The following is a 21,365-nucleotide window of genomic DNA, read 5'->3' as shown; positions in this document are numbered from 1 at the left end:
TTGTCGCTAGAGGACAAAACCAGAGTTGTTGTTGTTAAGGAAAAACCCTGCCCCGTTCACACGAAGAATTATTCCATTTTTCCTTTTCAATTTTCGGGCCAATCGAATAATTCCCACGCGTGTCCTCATCCGATGATGGGTCCGCAAGTTTTCCGGATCTCGGATTTAAGAATACTGGCGATTCTGTTCACATCTGAGCAACGAGGGGAGTACCTTTTTATTTGTGATTCTCGTATTAATTGCTTTGAATTTCGTAATACTGTAGGAAGAAATTCATGCGCATATCGACGCGTCGGCATTTGATTTCCGTGAAAGTTTCCGGGGGGGTTTCGGATTGAAGAGGGGTCGGAGGGTGCGAGCCCTCAAGATTCGGATGAAGTAGAATTAAAAAGTGAAATTGGGAGTGCCAAATGGTTTGGTTTGCTTATTAAATCGTTCGACATATCAATGAGCTCGCAGTTCGAGTCCACTCGTACAGACACCCATTTAAATTATGTAAGGTCGTCTGGCACGTCTAGCATTATTCTTATCGAAATCGCGTTATTTCCATTTTTTTTTAAAACGACAAAATTTTAATGAAAATTACCTTTCTTTGGTCCTGGTAGGTACATGTGGGTTGCTTTCGGATTTATCCCCCTATAGTATATGCCTTTTTCATTTGTGCGCCCCACGAGCCGTTTTGCCATCAAACTTAGGCCAATTTAATCTTCTACTTAGTGGAAAAATGTGAAGCTTTGGGACTAAAACGTAAAGGCGACAAGCCAACATGATAGAAAGTTCGTTTGTAAAAAGGGCTAAAACGAAGATTTGTCGTAATGCACAAAAATCACGATTAAATCACTTTCAAAAGTACAAATAGCAAAAGCGTGCTCCGAGGGGCACGTCTGAGGGTGTTACTGAAATAAAGCCTTGATCAAATTACCAAAACAGCATGAAGCGATTAACAAATTTAGTTTTATCATGATTTCATGGTCAAGCTTTAGGAAGGAATTGGGTTTGCCTAAACACGTGTTAATAGGTATTGATTCAAACTTCCCCTTATGATCTTTCGTAAAAATATATAGGATTTTTGCAGGGAAAAGCACTAGAAAAGTCCTAAACCTATTACATTTGTGCCAATTTAATCCTAAACATTTTTGCGGCACCAATTTAGTCCTAAACATTTTGACGAAGTGCCAATTCACGCTGACTGACTTTGGCCATGTATATGCCGACTGACTTGCGTGGCACCATTGACGTTGATGTGGATAATTTTTTATAATATTTTAATATTGTTGTTTATCTTTTTTCCTTCCCTTTCTTCTTCCTTCAGCTAGTCGTTGGACCTTAGCAATCGGCCAGAGGCCAGGGCCGACAAGGTCGACCTCGCCAGATGGCCGCGAGGGCAACCTCGCGGTGGCCTGGCGATGTTTGTCCTCACCGGATCTGGCGAGGGTCCCTCGCCCTCACTAGTGGATGCGAGGTTGCGGCCTCGACCTCGCCGGATTTGGTGAGGTCGGGCCTCGCCCATGGCTGGCGAGGCTCGACCCTCACTAGATCTAGAGAGGCCTTGCCTCGATCTCGCCGACCCTGGCCTCTGGCCGATCACTGAGGTCCGGTGATCGGCTGGAGGAAGAAGAAAGGAAAATGAAAAAAAATAAAAAGAAAGAAAAGAACAATAAAAAAATCCGAAAAATTTTAAAATATTATTAAAAGTTGTTCACGTCAGCACCAACAGTGCCACAGGCTGGCCAGCATCCACTTCGACAATATCTGGCCAAAATCAGCCAAAAGGATTGAATTGGCACATGACTAAAATGTTTAAAACTAAATTGGCATAAATACAATAGGTTTATGATTTTTTTTGACACTTTTCCCATTCCACGGCACATTTCCATACTTATAATGGGGACGTAATAGGTTTATAATCAACTTCAATTATGGAAATCTTTAACGCCAATTGTTAGGTCTAGGGGTGATCGGTTTCGAAGTAGGCAGTTCCGAAGTGGGTTCATGGAAACAGCGGTTACATTAAGGTGACTGAGAGCGAGATAAGAGGGAGGCGAGGCTGTGACAACACCATCAATTCCAACAGATTCGTCTACACCAGGAACATAAATCAAGCAATAACAACAAGAGAATAGCCATTACATTGAGGCAAGAGTGAGAAAGGGAGGCGAGGCTGCAACTGTGATGTCGCGATAAAGGGCCGAAGGTGAGAGCTCAACTGAGAAGCGACCGAGAGCGAGATAAGGCAAGAGTATTGAGAGGAACATGTTGAGAGGTGGCCGGAGGCTAGGGTTTCCTTTTGAGAGAGAGCGTTCATGAGTAAGACTGCGGAGTGAGGAAGGAGAAGTAGAGAGTGGGAGAGAGAGCTAATTAAGGTTTTCTAAACATAACAATTAAATATATATTTATATATATACTAATCTGGTCCGAGTGGTTTGGGTAGGTGGTTCCACGCTAGGAATCGAGAACCGAATTGATACTCACCGATTACCCTAGGAACTGCTCAGAATTGGCCGATTCGATCCAGTTCGGACAATTCTTGATTCTTTTGCACATCCCTAGTTAGGTCTAAATAAGCAACCAGGAGGGAGGGTCAATTGCTTTTCCGAACAAATAAACGGATATACGTAGAATCAACCCCTTTTGAAAACCTTGCTTCTATGTGCAAGTGAACTGTCAATGTTAACAACGGATTATAAAGAGTTTAGCGAAAAAGAAAATAAAAGTGATATTTGTAAAGTTTTTAGTTTAGATGTGCCCGCTCTTCTCTTCCAATTCTAGCACTCCAGTTAGGCCAAAATTCACTAGCTCAACAAAAAGTGCAAGTACTGCCTTGTCGTAAATGTGAAGCTTTCTACATCGCAAAACTTAACTCATTCTACAACAATCCTGCTATAAATGGATAGACAAAAGGTTTAGGTTGACATGGTTCATCATCCCGTCGCTCTAAACTTGCTTCCACAGTTTGCTAATACATTTTCCAAAGCTTAACACTCTTTATCCCTCTATGAATATGGATCTTGATTGTCAACCAATTCTTCATCAAAACAGTCTCCAATTCTCTATATATCGACATTACTATAACATAGCTGCACACTTAGTAAGCGCATGATAACCATTCTGGTTATGTCTAGAATTGGTTTTCTGTTCCCAGAAATAGCTTTGGACCAGAAACCCGTTTGGTAACGTAATTCCATTTTTCTATTTCTAGAACAACTTTTTGTTCCAGAACCGATTCTGAACCAGAAATCAGAACAAAAAAAAAGTAGGTTTTCTATTTCTAGACCAAAAAGGAGAATCATTTCTTAGAGAACTCTTTCTTCAAAACACATGTTCGTCTGGAAGTCACGATCTTTGAGGTGGGAAAAAAAAGTAAAAAATCAAAAATTTCAAAACTTCACAGAATGGTTTAGAATCTGTGGCTACCCACTTTGAGCGAAATTTAAATTTTTTTAGGTGCCGAAAAAAATAAAAAATAAAAAATTTCACAAAATGGCTTAGAATACCTATGGCCACTCACTTTGAGCGAAATTTAATTTTTTTTAGATGCCAAAAAAATAAAAAATAAAAAATAAATCTAAAATTTAAAAACTTCACAAAATGTCTTAGAATACCTATGGCCACCCAATTTGAGCGAAATTTAATTTTTTTTAGGTGCTGAAAAAAATTTAAAAAAGCAAAAAATAAAAAATTTTAAAACTTCACAGAATGTGTTAGAATACCTGTGGCCATCCACTTTGAGCGAAATTTAAATTTTTTTAGGTGCCGAAAAAAATAAAAAAATAAAAAATTTTGAAACTTCACAGAATGGCTTAGAATACCTGTGGTCACCCACTTTGAGAGAAATTTAATTTTTTTTAGATGCAAAAAAAATAATAAAAATAAGCAAAAAAGCAAAAACTTCAAAACTTCACAGAATGGCTTAAAATACCTGTGGCCACCCACTTTGAGCGAAATATTATTTTTTTTACGTGCCTAAAAAAATGAAAAAAAGCAAAAAATCAAAAATTTTAAAACTTCACAGAATGACTTAGAATACTTGTGGCTATCCACTTTGAGCGAAATTTAAATTTTTTTAGGTGCCGAAAAAAATAAAAAAATAAAAAATTTCAAAACTTCACAGAATTGCTTAGAATACCTGTGGCCACCCACTTTGAGCGAAATTTAATTTTTTTATGTGCCGAAAAAAAATAAAAATAAGCAAAAAAAAAAAAAAAATTCAAAACTTCACAGAATGGCTTAGAATACCTGTGGCCACCAACTTTGAATGAAATTTTATTGTTTTTAGGTGCTGAAAAAAAGAAAAAAAAGCAAAAAATAAAAAATTTCAAAACTTCACAGAATAGCTTAGAATACATGTGGTCATCCACTTTGAGTGAAATTTAATTTTCTTTAGGTGCCGAAAAAAATTAAAAAATCAAAAAAATCAAAAATACCATTTGGGCACATAAAAAAAATTAAATTTCACTCAAAGTGGGTGACTAGAGGCATTCTAAGTCATTCTGTGAAGTTTTATAATTTTTGATTTTTTTATGTTTTTATTTTTTTTTCGGCACCTCAAAAAATTTAAATTTCACTCAAAGTGGGTGGCCACAGATATTCTAAGTCATTCTGTGAATTTTGAAATTTTTGATTTTTTGCTTTTTTTTTCTACTCAAAAAATTAAAATTTTACTCAAAATGGGTGGTCACAGGTATTCTAAGCTATTCTGTGAAGTTTTGAAATTTTTGAGTTTTTGAATTTTTTTGAGCGCCTTAAAAAATTTAAATTTCACTCAAAGTGGGTGCCCACATGTATTCTAAACTATTCTGTAAAGTTTTGAAATTTTTTATTTTTTGATTTTTTTTGGGCACCTAAAAAATTTTAAATTTCACTAAAAGTGGGTGGCCACAGGTATTTTAAGCCATTCTATGAAGTTTTGAAATTTTTGATTTTTTGATTTTTTTTTTGAAAAAATTCAACAAATTTCCTATTTTCCCGAAATCTGAATTTTTTTATTTTTTGGAAATTGTGATGAATTTCTCTAGAATTTTTCAAATATTTTTGGATTTTTTGAATTTTTTTGAGATTTTTAGGATTTTTTAGGATTTTCTAATTATTTTTATTCCATTTCTAAAAAAATGGATTTTTGTTCCTGGAAATAGAATTTTGTGTTGTTTATCAAACGGGTTTTTGTTTCAGGAAATAGAAATTTTGTGCTGTTATCAAACGGGTTTCTGTTCCAAAAATAGAAATTTTTTGTCGTTATCAAACGGGTTTCTTTTCTCAGAAACTCATCTTTAAATCAAAAATAGAAAAATCTATTTCTGTTTCAAAAACTTATTCCGGAACAGAATGGTTATCATTCGCTACCTTAATCAAATTCATTCAAAACCCAAATAAACTTTCCAATCATCATGAATCATTTTAGGATTGCAGCTCAGTGCAATTCTGTCCTCGATTTCCACCAGATCGTGATGATTGCGGTGTTCCAATCATTCCGTAACATACCATGCATTTAGTTCCAACGTTGTAGTAGTCCTATGGAGTCACCAGTCACACCGGTCCCATCAGAAATTTAGTGTGATCTGCAAATTAGGTTGGGCTGTGCCCACCACCTTTCTTTTCCATTTGTTTTTCCAAGGAGACAGTTCGACAACGTTTGGAAGATATATGATTAAGAAATGATGTCGACCCCCACAATAAACTTATCTTCGTTTTGGCAAAAGATCAAAGCGTTGGTCGAACATGACGTTAGTGTAGAACTGAAACAATGCATCTGGACATATGCAAAGGAAAACGGAAAAACGTTTGACGAACACAAGCGATTCTAAAAGTCAGGGATATTCGTCCGAATCTCGACTCATATTTTATTTAATACAAGAGGTTATGGGGTGTTTCTTGTATACGAATTTACTTAAGTGAAAAGTGTTTTCTTATCATTAGAGAACAAATTTGAAGATCTTAATGATGGACACGGTTTTTTAGTGCAGTGCATTGAAGGGTTTAAGATTTATTTGCGGTGAGTTGAGTCTTATCATAGTTCTTTTAGGTTTAAAACTTTTATTTTTCTCGTGTTTTTTTTTTGAGTTTATGAAAAAAAGTTACTCTTTTATTTTAGGTACGAGAATGTATGTACATATATTACGCGTCAAATTATACTCCCATAATAGTACTTCAATGTTTAATCCATTTCATATTTGTTCTTCAAATTTTTCTTGATTTCTTATCAGATAGTAAAATATTGAAACAAAATTCAATCACTAGATACCGATGTTTCTCATAACTATTTTCATTTGCTTACGAGTTTTTCTCAATTAAGACATGCTCGAAGTAAGCTAATGAAAACTTCATTTACGAATCTTATTCAAATATATTGAGCCAACATTCGTCCTATACCTTAGGATAAATGATATATATATGTATATATATATGTATATATATATATCTCGATACGTACCTTGTACATTATCATTTTCGCTATCGTGTTACTATCGTACCGCTCGATGGAGACGTGACACTCATCCACTTCAGAAAAGAAATCGGAAGACATAAACTTCCAACCTGGATACTGCCAATGGATGAAAGATCGAAGAAACAATTAGGGTTTTGATTATAGTTTGACCAGTCAAAAGGTGAAGTGACCTAATGATAATATTCCAACCTTGTCGCTGCCAATGAACGGAAGACCCAAGAAATTATTAGGGTTTTGAGTATAGTTTGACCGGTCTAAAGATGCAGTGACCTAATAACCATATGCATAATTATTTACATCACAAATTAATATCTAAACCTTAGTGTCGACTTCGATTGGGAAATTATTTGAAGGTTAACAATAATTTCGACAAAGGAGCAATTCTTGGAGTCACTATGCTTATGCTCATCGGACTTCTAGATGACTTTCAATAGCGACGTACGAGTCGGGCATCAAGTCGTCGAAGAGGGTTGTTGTTATTTTTGTGAGTTTACAATTTTGTCTGGTCTAGAAGATTGATTATATGATATTCTTGATGGGGATTGGCATTCTAGTACACTTCATGCCAGTTCGTAATATCGCCAAGGCGGGCGACCGAGTGGCAAAGGATCACTTCTCTTTCACGATGTCATGAGTTGGATTCGCATCATGAACGAAACGTCAAATGGCTCGTACTGCGCCGCCTAGATGTGGCATGCCTCGTAAAGAGATGGTTGCAGACATATTACTAACATGGTTAATACCATGAAAAACCCTAAAACGGTATACCTGTAACAAATTTACTCTAAACTAATACACACGTGACAATTTTACCTTCCATTACTTTCGATTAAATTTTACTGTCAAATTGCTAAGTTTGATGACACGTGGCAGTTGACGAATGTACCAATTTAGAGTTTTACCTTCAATTTGTCACAGGTGTACCGTGGTTTTTCCTGATATTAATCTTATTTAAAGGAAACTAATGGAGAGTAAACTTGTCACATGTGTATCGGTTTGAGGTTTTTGGTGGTCAAAAAATTAGTTTTGAGTAAATTTGTCACATGTGTACCAATTTAGAGTTTTTGTTGGTCAAAAATTTAGTTTGGGATAAATTTGTCATATATGTACCAGTTTAGGGTTTTTCGTAATATTAACCCTTACTAATATCAATCGGAAAAATACTATAAATTACTCTAGATCAATATTTAATGTTGTGTCATGGTGGGTCGAAATATCTTGACCCGATTAGCCTCCGCCCATGACTTGGGCCCACAAGTGAATAAGAAGGCCCAAGGAAGAAACTGGATTCACTGGTCGCACTGAACTCATACAAGCCCAAGTAACCACAGGCCCGGCCCACAAGAAGGACCACTTGGTAATCACATTAATGAGTGCGACCCAGCATTTAGGGTCGCCGGCAAACTCCGACGAGTCGCCTCCGGCGCAGCTTTCGTCCGTTCACGATCTCAGACGAACCGAGGATAACCGTGGTTCTGGGAATCGGCCTCGGTCATGTTGGCATCGACTGTCTAGAAATAGCCGGCTGTCCCTTTTGAAAGGTAAGCGTTACTAGCCGATGTATACATTTGGGTGATCGATTCCCGGATTGGGCCGGTTCCACCTTGGAACAAGGAACTGGACCGATGGAACCTGAGTTGAACCGGTCCGATTCAAGGTTTTGGTAATCTTTCTCTTGACTCTTCAAAAGAAAAGGAAAAATTAAATAAAGAAAATATATCGGTCCGAGTATTTCGGTTCCGCACCTGAAATCAGGAACCGCCCAGAATCAGTCGGTCCAGTTCGGTTCCCAGATCGTTTCGGTTTCTATATACACCCCTAGTATACATGGCTTTAAGTGTCGGGAGAAGCTTATCCTAGGGCTCTTGGCTCTGATCTCTTCCTAACTCGTCTTGAACCGGACCGGAGAAAAACGTTCCGCAGGTTTACACTTGCATTCCAGAAGATTCTTAAGCAATCACTAATTCGAATAATCAAATTTACAATCTTTATATATAGAAGCAGAATCCAAACAATCGGGATTCCCCAATTCGTACCGCATGTGGAAATTTCATCAGCGTGACTATATATGACCAAAAAGAATCCTTTCCCGGAACCACAACTGAACAGGAAACCCGACCGATTTGCCACAGATCGATCACCAGCCGTCCGTTCTCGGAACAGGATCTTACGAGCCCGATATCCACCGTCGATCCTGTCAAGTCTCCTCCAAGTCAAAATCCTCTCTCTCTCTCTCCATATATATATGTACGAGATCGTTCGGCGGACAAGGCAGCAAACCTTGAAGAGTATTCCGAAGCGATTGACACCTTCCTCGGACGCCGTAGCTCCGCGCCGTAGCTCTGCCCTCCGGTAAATTTCCCCAGATCTCTCTCCGTTCCGGCCGGTTCTTGCACGGACCGCCGTCGGAGTTTCTTGGTTTTTCTCTCGCTTTGTTTTGAGCGTGCGCGCGGTTTGGTGATTGATGTGGGCTCCTTTTGTCTTTCTTGTTCGGTCGATTTCTGGGTCGGGCGATGTGGTTCTAGGTCGCGAATTCGATGGATAGAGAGCTGGTGGAGCTCTTCGAGAGGGCGAAGAAGGCCGCCGACGCGGCGGCGGGTGACGGGGTGCCGTCGAATGGCCCCGAGGTTTCCCGGTGCGTGGACTCTCTGAAACGGCTCAAGAGCTTCCCGGTTTCGTACGACGCTCTCGTGGCCACCCAGGTAAATTTTCTTTGAATGGCAGAATTGGGTTGAAGAGTAGAGTAGAGAATGAGTCTTTGAGAATGCAATTTGAGGAATTAGAGGGTTATGATTTTTGCTTGGTAGACATTAGAATTTGAAGGGGACGACCCTCCTTGATTTGAGTGATGCAGTTTGAGTGTTGGCGTTGATCTATCAATTTTGGAATTGAGTACTTTGCTAATTGTGCTGTTCCTATGGATAAGGCAGAGCAAGAAAAATCCTTTTTAGCTCTTTCTATTGGCCTCTCTATTTAGCTTGTTCTAAAGACATTATTTTTTATTATGTGTATTCAGTGTGCCGGTATTTGTTGGATAAGTAAATCTAGCAATGCCGTAGCAATTGTTGGCAGTTGACTATTTCTTCCAGGCCGCGCCTCTCTCTCTTTTCTTCCATAGCCAATAGCTACCTTGTTGATGGTACTTTTTAGTAAAATGCTGGGCTATTTTGGTGCTTTTAGATGCGGATGGTCATGGTTGTCAAGAGAAGGAAAAATCCTCAGGAAATTGCATGCGCGCATGAGGCACCTAAAAGAGAGAAGTGTTCCCCACCAAATATATAGGAGCACATGCTCTACTATATCGTATAGCCATCTGTCGTAGGTGGATAGATTTTTTTAGTTGTCAAAAGAAGGGAATATTTGGGCAGTTATTAAGAAACTATGCCGAGGTCAAGGATTCAATACTATAAGGAGTGATATTATTTTGTCTTGATTGTTGGAACTTTAGCCGTTACGGGAGTGCCAAACAAGAGATGGTTGTCCGGGATGAAGGTCATTTGATAGGTGCAACGACTCCACAGTTTTCTTTTTGGGGGGGGTTAACAAGTTGTAATAGCTTTCTAGACCGTAATTAAGGCCATTACGGCCAAGGCAGCGATGCTGTCATGTGATGGTTGATGCAGTGACACTGCCCATGAGATCTCTTAAATTTGGTAAGAGTGGACTGCCTCTAGGTCAATCCTCTGATTCTTTTAAAGAATTAGGTGAGTGAGAGTGGAGAGGCCATTAGATCATGGATGCATACTTGCTCTCTTGCGGAATGACAGCTGGAGAGGATTTTGTCGTAAGAGTCCAGAAGGAGAGCTAATATTTACAATTTCTTTTTTCTTTTTCTTTTGTTTTTTTTTTCTTTGGAGGGGGGGAGGGGAGGGTTAACTGGCTGTAACAGCTTCCTAGATACGGCCAAGGAGGCAGCGATGCTATGCTATCACGTGATGGCTGATGCAGCCACAGTGCACATATTTATAAATCTTGTGGTGGTTTAGAGTAAAAGCTAGTTGTAGCTGTGCTTTCTAGAATGTGTTGAACATCTAAAGCCTCCTTGATACAATTCGCATATCCTTTCTATTAATTGTTTTCTTTTGGGGTTTTAGTGATGATGGTTCTCTGTAACGAAATTTCAGGTTTTCAGTTGTCTAACACTGTTCTTTTGGAATACATAGGCCCAGTAGAGCATGAATTGTAGCATATTCATTTTACAGCAAAAACAAAAAAATTGCTTTTGCCTGAGGGGGATAATAATAGGCTTGAAGAGACTGTTGGATGCGACAATTTCACATTTAAAATACCTATTAAAAGATCATGAGAACTATTGGTATCATGGGTTTCTTATCTTAGCGCTGGACTTGCTTTTAGTTTGTTGTCCTTGTCCAACATACCTGTTCTTTCCTGCTTTATTATGACTCCATTAGTTGTTTTATGCATTCATGGTGGAGGAATCCACTGGTGAACTTGATTTCTAGTTTGTTTTCACTTATTTGAGAAACTTGCATAAATTCTCTTGTTATCCTCACATGAATGCTTTGATGGCAATACCTTTCAGGTTGGGAAACGGCTTAGGCACCTAACAAAACATCCTACGGAAACAATTAAAACAATGGCTGCAGATGTGCTTGAGATTTGGAAGAAGATAATCATTGATGAGACAGCCAAAAATAAAAAGAAGTCCGGCAGTGATGATAAATTGTTGCAGAAAAATGAGAAAGCAGATAGTATCAAAGTTGAGAAGGGGCAGAAGGCAGGCGCAGTAAAGGTCGATAAATTTTCACATGTAGAAACAGTGAAAGTTGAGAAAGTTTACAGAGGTGATTCGACCAAGTTGGGTAGTGTTTCAAGTTCTCAAACCACCAAAGTTGAGAAAAATGTTGTAGACACACATACTCTAATGTCTGAGAAGAATGACAGAGAAGGGGGTTTCAAAGTTGAGCGGATATCCAAAGAGGAGAAACAGCCATTGAATAATAACAAACCATTAGCTGGGTCTAATGCTCCTCCGAAGTTGACAGCATTGGTCAAGTGCAATGATTCTATCCGTGACAAAGTTAGGGAACTACTTGTTGACGCACTTTCTAAGGTTGCCAGTGAGGCTGATGATGATATTAAGGACGAAGTAAATGCATGTGATCCAATCCGAGTCGCTGTCACCGTTGAATCTGTCATGTTTGAGAAATTAGGTCGGTCCAATGGAACGCAAAAATTCAAGTATCGATCCATCATGTTCAACATCAAGGACCCAAACAATCCGGACCTAAGAAGGAAAGTTCTTCTTGGGGAGGTTAAACCAGAGAGGCTCATCACAATGACCCCAGATGAAATGGCCAGTGATCAAAGGCAGCGTGAGAATCACCAAATTAAAGAGAAAGCTTTGTTTGACTGTCAACGCGGTGGCCCGCCAAAAGCCACAACTGACCAGTTCAAGTGTGGTCGCTGTGGCCAGCGGAAAACTACTTATTATCAATTGCAAACTAGGAGTGCAGATGAACCTATGACGACTTTTGTGACTTGTGTAAATTGTAACAACCACTGGAAGTTCTGCTGATTTGCTCAATCCAGCCATTCAGATGGAACAGCTACTGATCATTTGTGGTATGGGTTGTTATCTTTAATTTCAGGGGACCGTCCTCGTGTATTCGTTTGTTGCTGGAAGATTAGTTGGGGGCATTGTCCAGTTGTGGCTGAGGTCCTGATGACAAGCACCAACACATGTCTGGTACATTATCATTGATTTGGTGTTTGTAAGCTTCCATTTGTTCTCTTCTGTAGAATATAGGTTGTCTGCGGATGCACGCTCTGCAGAATCCATAGGTCATGTTTAATGTAGGCTTTCATAGCTCAACAATAGGTGGAGTGTGCTCCTTAAGAGGCCCCAATTCTTGTTCAGGGGATCTCAACCACATTGGTTGAGTGTGGTAAGGGTGACATGGCCTATCTTGGGTGATAGAGTTTTCTGTTTTAATTAGAGGTAGTAGCTAGAGCTAATTCTCGCCCCACTCTCTAAATGACTTTCAATCTATTTTTCATCGAACTGCTTTTCTTGGTTTGTATCTTAAATAACTCCGTTAATCAATTTCTCTTGGAAGTCTTTTCATATTAATCGAGATCTTGGTGTTGTATGAATTCCGTGGTACTGGTTATTGTTAAACGCGCTCACTGGGGTAAAAGTCAATCAGCATGCTTGCTTGCCCTTCATACGAGTTTCTGAGGTGAATCCTACCGCTTGCAGTGCATGACTTTTCTTTTCTCTGTCATAATCATCGCGAATGTATGGTTGTGGCCATTGTGGAAATTGCTGTTTTGCATGTTAGATTTTTAAAATGAGTTGGCTGTTTCAAACAGGTAATGTGCTGGTTTTAAAGGATGTGGTCTGTTTCGTACCTGGGCTCTATAGTGAGAGGATTTAAGTAGCTTGTCTTTGTTATTTTGTATGGTAAAATTGTCATAAGTCCACCCACAGGGAACATGGAGTCGTTAGCTTTACCGGGATGTTAGTTATCGTGCATTAGAGTTTGCCCTGCTAGTGCTATGCTAATCCTCTGCTGGCATTCCGCTGTACAAATCGGAGATAAGGGCAGTGTTTCGAATTCATCGACTGGTTCATCGAGGAGTTGAATTATCTGTCTTAATGAGTTCTGTTGCACTTGCAAGTTGGTAATGTGTGTCACGCATCCCCTGTTTCGGTTATCCAAATGAAGTTTAAATAGCTACTTAAATCTGGAAGCGGTCTCTTCCCATTCACCTCGTGGAGAAGATTAATATTTGCAGTCGCCAGTTTAGGGGCGGCTATGCGTGGATTATTAACCGGTACCACATTATTTCACTTGTTGATGCAATCGGGTACGCTCTGCTTATCCCCAAGTATTATCATGAACCGTGCACCCTGCACTTGATGCATCGCCAGCAAGAGAGTCGGCAATCGCCCAATCAGCGCGACGCCATCCAAGTTCCAACCTATTCTAGTGAGATGTTCACCGCATATTGCACGGTGCGCTTTAAAGCTACGGCCATGGTCGGTACCTATACAACTCCGGTAACCCCCTTCACAAAATGTCGCGCCAGTCATGGTAAAAAAAAAATCTCTGGGTAATCGGAACATGGTGCGAACGATGAAAGCCGGGAAAGGGAAACGACACAGCAGGTGTGAGCATACCCCTAACTTGGATTTTGCTACACAGAGCCCGCCCCGACTGTAAATCAGAAACGAGTGAGAACATGTTCAAGCTCCAAAGCTTGCCATGATTTTAGCACCATCTAGGATGAACTTTTGTCTTGAGTTTCCCCGTTTCTCAATGGGAAGAAAACCAATTGTTGCGAGGTTATGATGCATGGAATGGAACATGGCTCATTGAGACAAGAGAGGCAAAAATCAAACCCACTCGAAGGAACTCATCTTGTATAGAGCCATCTTTAAGGATTCAAGGGAAAATGATCCCCCAAAGGATGATGGATTGAAACTGACTTAAGGATGTTTACAGTAAAGAACTCACAAGCCATGGCGGCAAAAACAGAACTCGAACGAAACGATAGAGCCGAACGGATCCTTCGTAGGAGAAGGCTCTAGGAAGCACCATCGGGTGGTGTCGATGACACGGGACCATGTCCTCCTAGAATGCCGACTCCAAATTCGCAATCGGCCGAATCCCCGTGGAGCGGAGCGTACCCCGCTTATCATGCGATTGCTTTAGCCAAAACTCCCCTATGTACTTCAACGAGGAAAAGTGAAGTTACAAACAAATTTCGAATCAAAACCCGAATACAAGAGAGAAAACCCGTATCGAATCAATCCTCGTCTGCACTCAATTTCGAAGAGACGGAGCTCGGGCTCGGCGCTTCACATTCCCCCACCGACTCCTCTCTGTTCTCCGATCTCGATTCCTGAAAAGAAATCGTCCAGAAAAAATAAATCAATCATCAGTACTGTCGGAAAGGAAAAAAAAGCAGCAACCTAATCAACACGAGAGAAGATGCAACTAGGCGCGAGACAAAAACTGCTCAATCGACCGAGCTGCCGAACGACATTCGGTTCGGTTCGGTTCAATTTGAACAAACTTTGGATTTGATCCAGTCTGCTGCTCAACGTGGTGTGGTTCGGGTTTGTCTCGAACGAACAAGATCGAGAAAATGGGAGTTCATGCGTACCTGATTGATGTGAGACCTCTCTCTCAGCGATCGAATCGGCGACACCCTCTGGATTCAGCAAGAAAGAAACACACACACAAAAAAAAAAAAACCCTTGAGGCTTTCTCGAAAATCAAGCTCAAGAAATCATCGTCGTCGACATGATGGGTCCCCGAAGTGCGCTTACCGCGAGCGAGAGCTTGAGCTGCTTCAACCGGTACAGCCGATCCACCTCGATCTCGAGCAGCTTCTGGACCTCCCCACGCTCCTCCACCTCCCTCGCCTTGGTCGCCAGGAACCCGTCCCTCTCCTTCAGCATCGCCTCCGTCCTCTCCCCGTCCGCCCTCAGCCTCTCCAGCTTCTTCCTCACCGCGACCAGCTCCTCCGCGAGCGACGCGTCCAGCTGCTGCTGCTGCTCCTGCTCCTCCACCACCAACGCCGGCGGAGGAGGAGGAGGAGCCGCGGCGGCGCGGCGGGAGGAGGGCGGCGACGGCGGCGGGGGAGGAGGATAGGGGCGGTTCTCCTTGTCCGACTCGAGGAGTACCGGCGAGATCCCGATCCTCTCGGGCTTCGGCTTCGGCTGGTCGCCGGAGGGAAGAGCGGCCGGGGAGGAGTTCCTCGGCTGGAGAGGCTTCCGGCCGCCGGGCTTGTGCCGGAGCCTGTCGTCTCCGGGTCCGGCTCCGGGTCCGGGTCCGGCGGGCGGAGGCTGGAGCGCTTCGTGCATCTTCACGCCCATCGGAGTCGAAACGGGGCTGCGGAAGGAGCGGGGCAGGCGGCGGAGAGGAATCGGGAGAGCGGGCGCGAGCGTGAAAGTGCGACGAGATGCAGATTGAAGTTGAAAGGCAGCGTCTCTCTCTCTGGGGTTGGTTTTGAATTTGAACGGGCTGCGGCGGTTAACGGCTAGAAAAAAGTCCGGTCAGAATTTTTAGTGCTTTAATTTGATTCCTTGTGTGGAGCGGCCATGGCCGATCACAGACAGGTGAGGCATAAAAAAAAATTAACGAAAAGTATTTCGAGAGAATCTCTTTTTTTCGTTGTTTTTTTTTTGCTTTTTGTTTTAGTATGGGATCGGAATCTAATCGGACTAATAGAAATTTAAGGTTGATGCTTGCTGGGAAATGAAATCTGGACCGTATACGATTGAAGAAGATGACGTCGACCATAAATCATAAATTCCATCCTGAATTTTGGCGAATTACCCCCGTGGAGGCAAATTTGATTCGTACTACATAGCTTTGAAAGATATTTTTGTAGTGGCTCCTGTAGCGGCCCGCGTATGTGAGAGAGAGAGAGAGAGAGAGGATGGAGGGAGCTTGGCCCCGCGCATGTAAGCACATTTGCCGGCATCGAATCTAGTCGTCGACTCTATGTACGGATGGCATCGACGGTGCAAACCATGACCTCATCTTGCCTTTACAGACTTTCAGGCAACAGAAGTGACGAAAACGAAGGTTGTCTGACTACTACGTCAAGACGATTCGAAGAAGGTGCTTCAACACTGCGATGGTGGCGGTTCTTTCTTATTAGGTGAAGACAGTGAAGCAGCATCCGAACCGATGCAAAGATCGTAGCACTCAGATATAAAAGCAAGCTCGATCTTGCTTCGGCTAGTGGGATCGACACGGGAAATGGTCAATACGTTCTGTGCCGTCCCTGATGTGGGACGCTCCAGGGTGCTAGGGCACCTGACAGGACGAAAAGATCGTTCTTTTGCTGCTCGGACAAAGGGGGCATTATATTACATCCTCGGTATCTCGATTTTGGCCTAAGAGACGAGGATAGATGCAGCCGGGTCCTGTTGCGGCCACTTCCTATCCCTGCTCAAGTGCTCAACCGTAGAGCCATGTCGGAATGGATTCCAAAGGCACTGTCCTTCAATCCTAGTCGAGTTCAAGTCAAATTTGATCGGGTTAAGCATGAGTCAAAGCACCTTGAGTTCAAAGTCAAACACAACATGAATTCAGAGTAGTACCGGCATTTCAGGAAAGTCGGAATCAACGATCAGCATTCTGACAAACAGAGCTCAAAATTGAAATGTGAAACTCGATCAGATGGAGATAAAAAGTCGAGCAACGTAGTTTCTAGCCAAGTCTAGTTACAAGGCTTCCCTGGATAACCAAATTCTTTGTCAGCTGTCTTTACCGATATGAGTGGGATCCTTAAATTGCTTATCATCCAACAGCCAGATAGAAGTACAGAAGCAGTAAAGGAACAGTACTGTCAACTGCCTCCGATGTAGCACGGCGTTGCGATAAAGGAATCGTCATCTGACTGAGGTTCTATGGTCATTGACATTAACCTGAAAGTATACATTCGAGTATTCGCACCCAGAGGGATTTATGAAGGTACTGTTTAGCATCAACACGCCAGTCGAACCATTTTATGTACGAAAAGAGTAACCCGGTCGCCAAAAAGAAGAGAGGCAACAATGAGCATAATGGCCATATCAGTCAAGTCTCCAACTGTTTCTGGATGTTCACACTTACTGCTTGGCATTACCGCCAGCAAGCAGAAGCCGTGTCTCATGGTAAACTTTGATAGCTGACTCAATTGTGGAGAGCGGAGCCATAGCACCGGTTTGATGATCTCCCATATGGCTCGTTGAGATTGGTGGAATAAGAGCAATCCCAAGCTCGTCGAGTGACATAAGATGACGTTCTGTGAAAGGATTTCTCCACAGAAAGGCATTCATGGAAGGTGCAACAAAAAACGGTTTGGTGTAATCCCACGCTCGGACTATGCAAGTTAGCAAATTATCGCACAAACCCCCAGCAATCTACAACAAAGCAGATGTCAGAAATAGAACAGAAAAGTAAAAAGCAAAGTGAAGTTAAGTTTTAAGAAAAGCCTTTCATACTGCGCAATTCATCATAAAAACCTACGAATAGCCTCACGCCAAATTTGTTATATAATTTTTAGATAGAAGAATGGTGCACATTGTGGATCTGCAAAACCAGAGTGTCTTCTAAAAACAACTATACAGGAATATAAATCATTCACGACCAGGTACAGATGAACGCATTCTATTCATATATTCGAGAGCTCTAGATGTGGACATAGACTACGTATTCTGTCTTGCGTCACAAAAACATTGGCATTTTCTAGTTTTAAAAAATGGACCAAGAACAGAACAGAAACACATAAAGAAGAGCTCTCTTAGTGGCTGTATAAAATCTGAAATAAGATGACTGAACTGACCAAGAATAACATAGCTTTGCCATAAACAGCACACAATATTTTGGTTCTACAGGACATATTTTAGAAGAGTATTCTACCATGAGCTCGTGGAGTATCAAAGAGAAGACTATGATGTTATTTCTAAAGTTTCACAGAGTTAGGAACTTAATTCTTTTGAAAGCTTCAATACCAAAATGAAGATGCAGCACACCAGATATCCATGCTCCTGAGATTCTACTTGAGCAAAACATGCGTTAGAAAGACCAGGAAGATATATTAAAATTAACTATAAGGACTAAATTTTGCCCACGCTTCTTTCCTTTGATACCCTACTTGTCTAACTATGCCCTAGATTAGACAAAACTATCAACTCCAAATTAGCTAATCTAAAACCAAAGGGGAGAAACAAAAAGACAACAGGCACTATATTGAACAAAAACAAGTACTCTCTGCATAAAACTTCATCAGTTCCACGCTCAGAATACTTCAATATTCTAAGAGACAGTACCTTAGCCAAAGTATTTGCTGATAGCGGAGCAATAAGCAGTATGTCAGCCCATTGACGGAGTTCAACGTGGAGGATGGGATCGCCTAGTTTGCTCCAACTTGACAATTCATCTTTGTCGGTGTAGAGATTTACAGCACTAGGAATTGTTGCTCTATCGATGAAGAACAGACCAGCCCTTGTGGCAACGGCTTTCACCTCTGCCCAATCAGTAAAAGACCGGCAGATTTGCCCAAGTTTTGCAGCCCCCACACATCCACAAGCAGCAACCAGAATTCGTGGTTTCCTCGAAGCAGCAATTGGCACCAATTGCGTCGCTGGACCCTTCTGAGTCCCCGAGTGACTAGCCATCTACTGAAGTATTGGGTTTCTCAATGATACTCTTTGCAACAAGTCCAATAACAGGTTCCTGATACTCCTCAGACCTGCTTCTAAAAAGAAAAAAAAGTAATTATAAGCAAACATAACTTCTAAAACTGACCCCGCATCACAAACAATGAGACACGGATTAATCTATCACGGGCACCCGATTTCAACCGATGAACAGGGGATAATAGAAGCCATTTGGGCCTCCCTTGGAAATCATTCAGTCAAAGTAAACAAGCCGTAATCACTATGTTGCTATGAGCTTCAAAGTCAAAAATAGCAAATTATGACATTTTTCTGTGTTTATTAGCTCCAACTCCTCTGTTATTTTTAGGCCATAAAACCGGACATGTCTCTGCATCAATATTCACTCTCCTATAAAAACCCTCACGAATAGAGTGCTCCAGCCCAGAGGAGTACTCAACCAGGATGCACGCGCAAAAACTCGCGCCAATTTTCGAAGTCCGAGATCAATACCCCGACACACGAGGTGATCCAAGAACAGATTCGGAACGGAATCGACCGGACATCATCAAGAATTCGAAATGGAAACGAAGTCTTCGCGAAACATTCGAAGTTCGATCCGCAGGAAACCGAAAGCGAGACCACGACGGATCATCATTTCGGGACGTTTCTCCAACCGCGCCGGAGCGCACGTCGCGCTCCTATCAAAAATCAAAACGCGCACGGGGACGACGTTTCCAAGTCCAGAAACCCAGCTCGATCGTCGCTTTCTTCGTCTCCGTTTCCCTCAGGCAACGAGACGGCCGACCGCACATCCCCGCGCGCGCACAAAAAAACCGCGAGGGCTCGCCGAAAGCGCAGCGGCCATCGACAGGCGGGCACGCTAACAGATGATTCTCATCGGGCGGCGAACGGAGAACAACACGCGCGTGATAACGGGAGATGGTTCGCGGGGAGAGAGAGAGAGAGCCTACCGGAGGAGATGGCGGAGAGCTCCGGCGACGGAGCGGCGACGGCGAGGAGAGCTCCGGCGGCTTTTAGGGCTCTTCCTTTCCTTTTTTTTTTTTTGAAAGGAAGCGGGAAAGAGAAGTACCAGGGTGTGCTTTTAAAGCTAACGACGATGGCGTGAGTCGGTTGCTCATCTATCTTGGGGAATGGTTTTGCCTGGATCCGGGTCCATTGCAGCGTCTCCATCACCACCGTTTGATGACGAGGATCATGACCCAAACACGTGATGAGATGAGATCCGCATCATCGACGGTTCAGATGGGCGAAAAACCGCGTCGTCAGTAATTGTATCGACCGATAACATAATTATTCATTTTTTTGGAAAAAATGACGAGATGTAAAGTATGTCTGGAGCTCCGTTCATTTGGATGGACAGACGAAACGGTCATTTCGGAGCACCTGAAGATCTCTCGTAATTGCTTTGTCACAAAGTTCTGATTTTGAAACGTGGCTACGTGGGGGCGTCCATTCGATCAAGTAAAATGAAATAATTGAAATATCAAAGTTAGAAATAAGAATGAAAATCGAGGAATTGATATAGTCGTGTAAGTCTCTTCAAGGTGTATATAAGTTATTGGATTAGATTGAATGCGAATGTTGTGACGTAACAATTCCATGAATGAGATGGTTAAAAATATGTTAAGTTTAAGCGAGTACGGCCGGTAGTCGATAACGTTTGGCTCAAAATGAAAAGGAAATCATTTGTGATAGGGGTTGAACACAAGAAACTGTCATGGTAGTCCATCTGATTATATTGATCAGTCATTAATGTATTGAATCATCTACTTAATTTCTGTTTCCGTCTCGAATTTGCTTGAAATCTCTTTACCGGGTAGTCAAATTCCATCCTCTGTTGTCGTGACCATGAGAAAAATATTCGTACACTTGGGCTCCGTTCGTTTGGCAGAAAATATTCTCCTTTTGGAAAATATTTTCCCGGAAGTCATTTTCCTGGAAAATGTTTTTCCGGAACATAATTTTCCGGTGTTCGGTGACCAATATGAAAAAGTTTCGGAAAATATTTTTCGCCGGCGATCGACGGCGGCCGGCGACCGGCGGCGGCGTGGTACGGTACGGCCGGGCGGCGGCGACCGGAGGCGGCGACGGTGACCAGGCGGCGGCGGCGGCGGTGGGCGGGCGGCCGGGCGGCGGCAGCTAACGGCGGGCGGGCGACCGACGGCGGGCGGGCGGGCGGGCGGCCGGCGACCGGCGGCGGGCAGCCAACGGCGGTGACCGGCGATCAACTTCCTCTCCCACGGAAAACATTTTCCCTCCCATGGGCAATTTTGCCTTCACTTTGGGGGAAAATAATTTCCTCTTTGTGAAAAGAGGAAATCATTTTCCTCAAAACAATGAAAGATTTGGGGGTCGGAAAGGAAAATATTTTCCGCCCCCGAACATCGAAAAATGCGAAAAATATTTTCCGCAAACGAACACAGACTTGACGTGTCATGTGTTATGACACACGAAAAGCAAGCCAGTTGTCCCGCACAAAATCGCTTTTTAGAAAAGTTATTGGCACGTTTCTTCACACAAGTGGTGCAGTAGATATTTTTTTTTTTTAATAAGAAGTGGTGGTGCAGTAGATGCATGAGATAAAATCTTCCACATGGTCCATCACTAGAAATATGGTCTGGGAGAGCTGACTTCATGTTTTCTTGTTCCTTGGGTGCTGTCAAAGCTTTGACTCTTCATGATTGGATCTGATCATCATGTGATGGAGGACTGATGTGTAACTGAGTATTTCCTCATTGGGTTTCAGCTGAAAAGAGAGACTTCTCATTTGCG

At 42.2% G+C, this 21,365-nt stretch overlaps 3 protein-coding genes across 4 annotated transcripts; 1 reads left to right on the top strand and 2 right to left on the bottom strand.

The window, feature by feature from the left end:
- Positions 1 to 8,680: 8,680 nt before the first annotated feature.
- LOC115665074 (transcription elongation factor TFIIS) lies at positions 8,681 to 12,536 on the top strand. Its single transcript, XM_056316595.1, has 3 exons — positions 8,681 to 8,794; positions 8,968 to 9,144; positions 10,986 to 12,536. Exons 2-3 carry the CDS (start codon positions 8,980 to 8,982, stop codon positions 11,979 to 11,981), a joined length of 1,161 nt encoding a protein of 386 aa, XP_056172570.1. The 5' UTR covers positions 8,681 to 8,794; positions 8,968 to 8,979; the 3' UTR covers positions 11,982 to 12,536.
- A 1,281-nt stretch (positions 12,537 to 13,817) lies between these two features.
- On the bottom strand, positions 13,818 to 15,363 carry LOC115665073 (formin-like protein 5). Its single transcript, XM_030586957.2, has 3 exons — positions 14,745 to 15,363; positions 14,579 to 14,626; positions 13,818 to 14,314 (listed from the first exon to the last, which is right to left on the bottom strand). The coding sequence occupies exons 1-3, from the start codon at positions 15,291 to 15,293 to the stop codon at positions 14,219 to 14,221; spliced, it is 693 nt and encodes a 230-aa protein (XP_030442817.1). The 5' UTR covers positions 15,294 to 15,363; the 3' UTR covers positions 13,818 to 14,218.
- Positions 15,364 to 16,870: 1,507 nt separating this feature from the next.
- Positions 16,871 to 19,637, bottom strand: LOC115665075 (probable phosphopantothenoylcysteine decarboxylase). Of its 2 annotated transcripts, none has more exons than XM_030586959.2 (3): positions 19,544 to 19,637; positions 18,243 to 18,670; positions 16,871 to 17,333 (listed from the first exon to the last, which is right to left on the bottom strand). In XM_030586959.2, exons 2-3 carry the CDS (start codon positions 18,588 to 18,590, stop codon positions 17,040 to 17,042), a joined length of 642 nt encoding a protein of 213 aa, XP_030442819.1. In that variant the 5' UTR covers positions 18,591 to 18,670; positions 19,544 to 19,637; the 3' UTR covers positions 16,871 to 17,039. The 2 variants fall into 2 exon arrangements, with proteins under 2 accessions (XP_030442819.1, XP_056172646.1); XM_056316671.1 differs by having other exon boundaries at positions 18,243 to 18,667.
- Between the last annotated feature and the right edge of the window lie 1,728 nt (positions 19,638 to 21,365).

The sequence above is a fragment of the Syzygium oleosum genome, unplaced genomic scaffold (assembly GCF_021117445.2).
Source record: "Syzygium oleosum isolate NSW1041296 unplaced genomic scaffold, Sole_v2.1 Sole_v2.12, whole genome shotgun sequence".
Lineage (NCBI taxonomy): Eukaryota > Viridiplantae > Streptophyta > Magnoliopsida > Myrtales > Myrtaceae > Syzygium > Syzygium oleosum.
The sequence above is the reverse complement of the archived record's forward strand: the minus strand, read 5'-3'. Positions and strand labels throughout refer to the sequence as shown.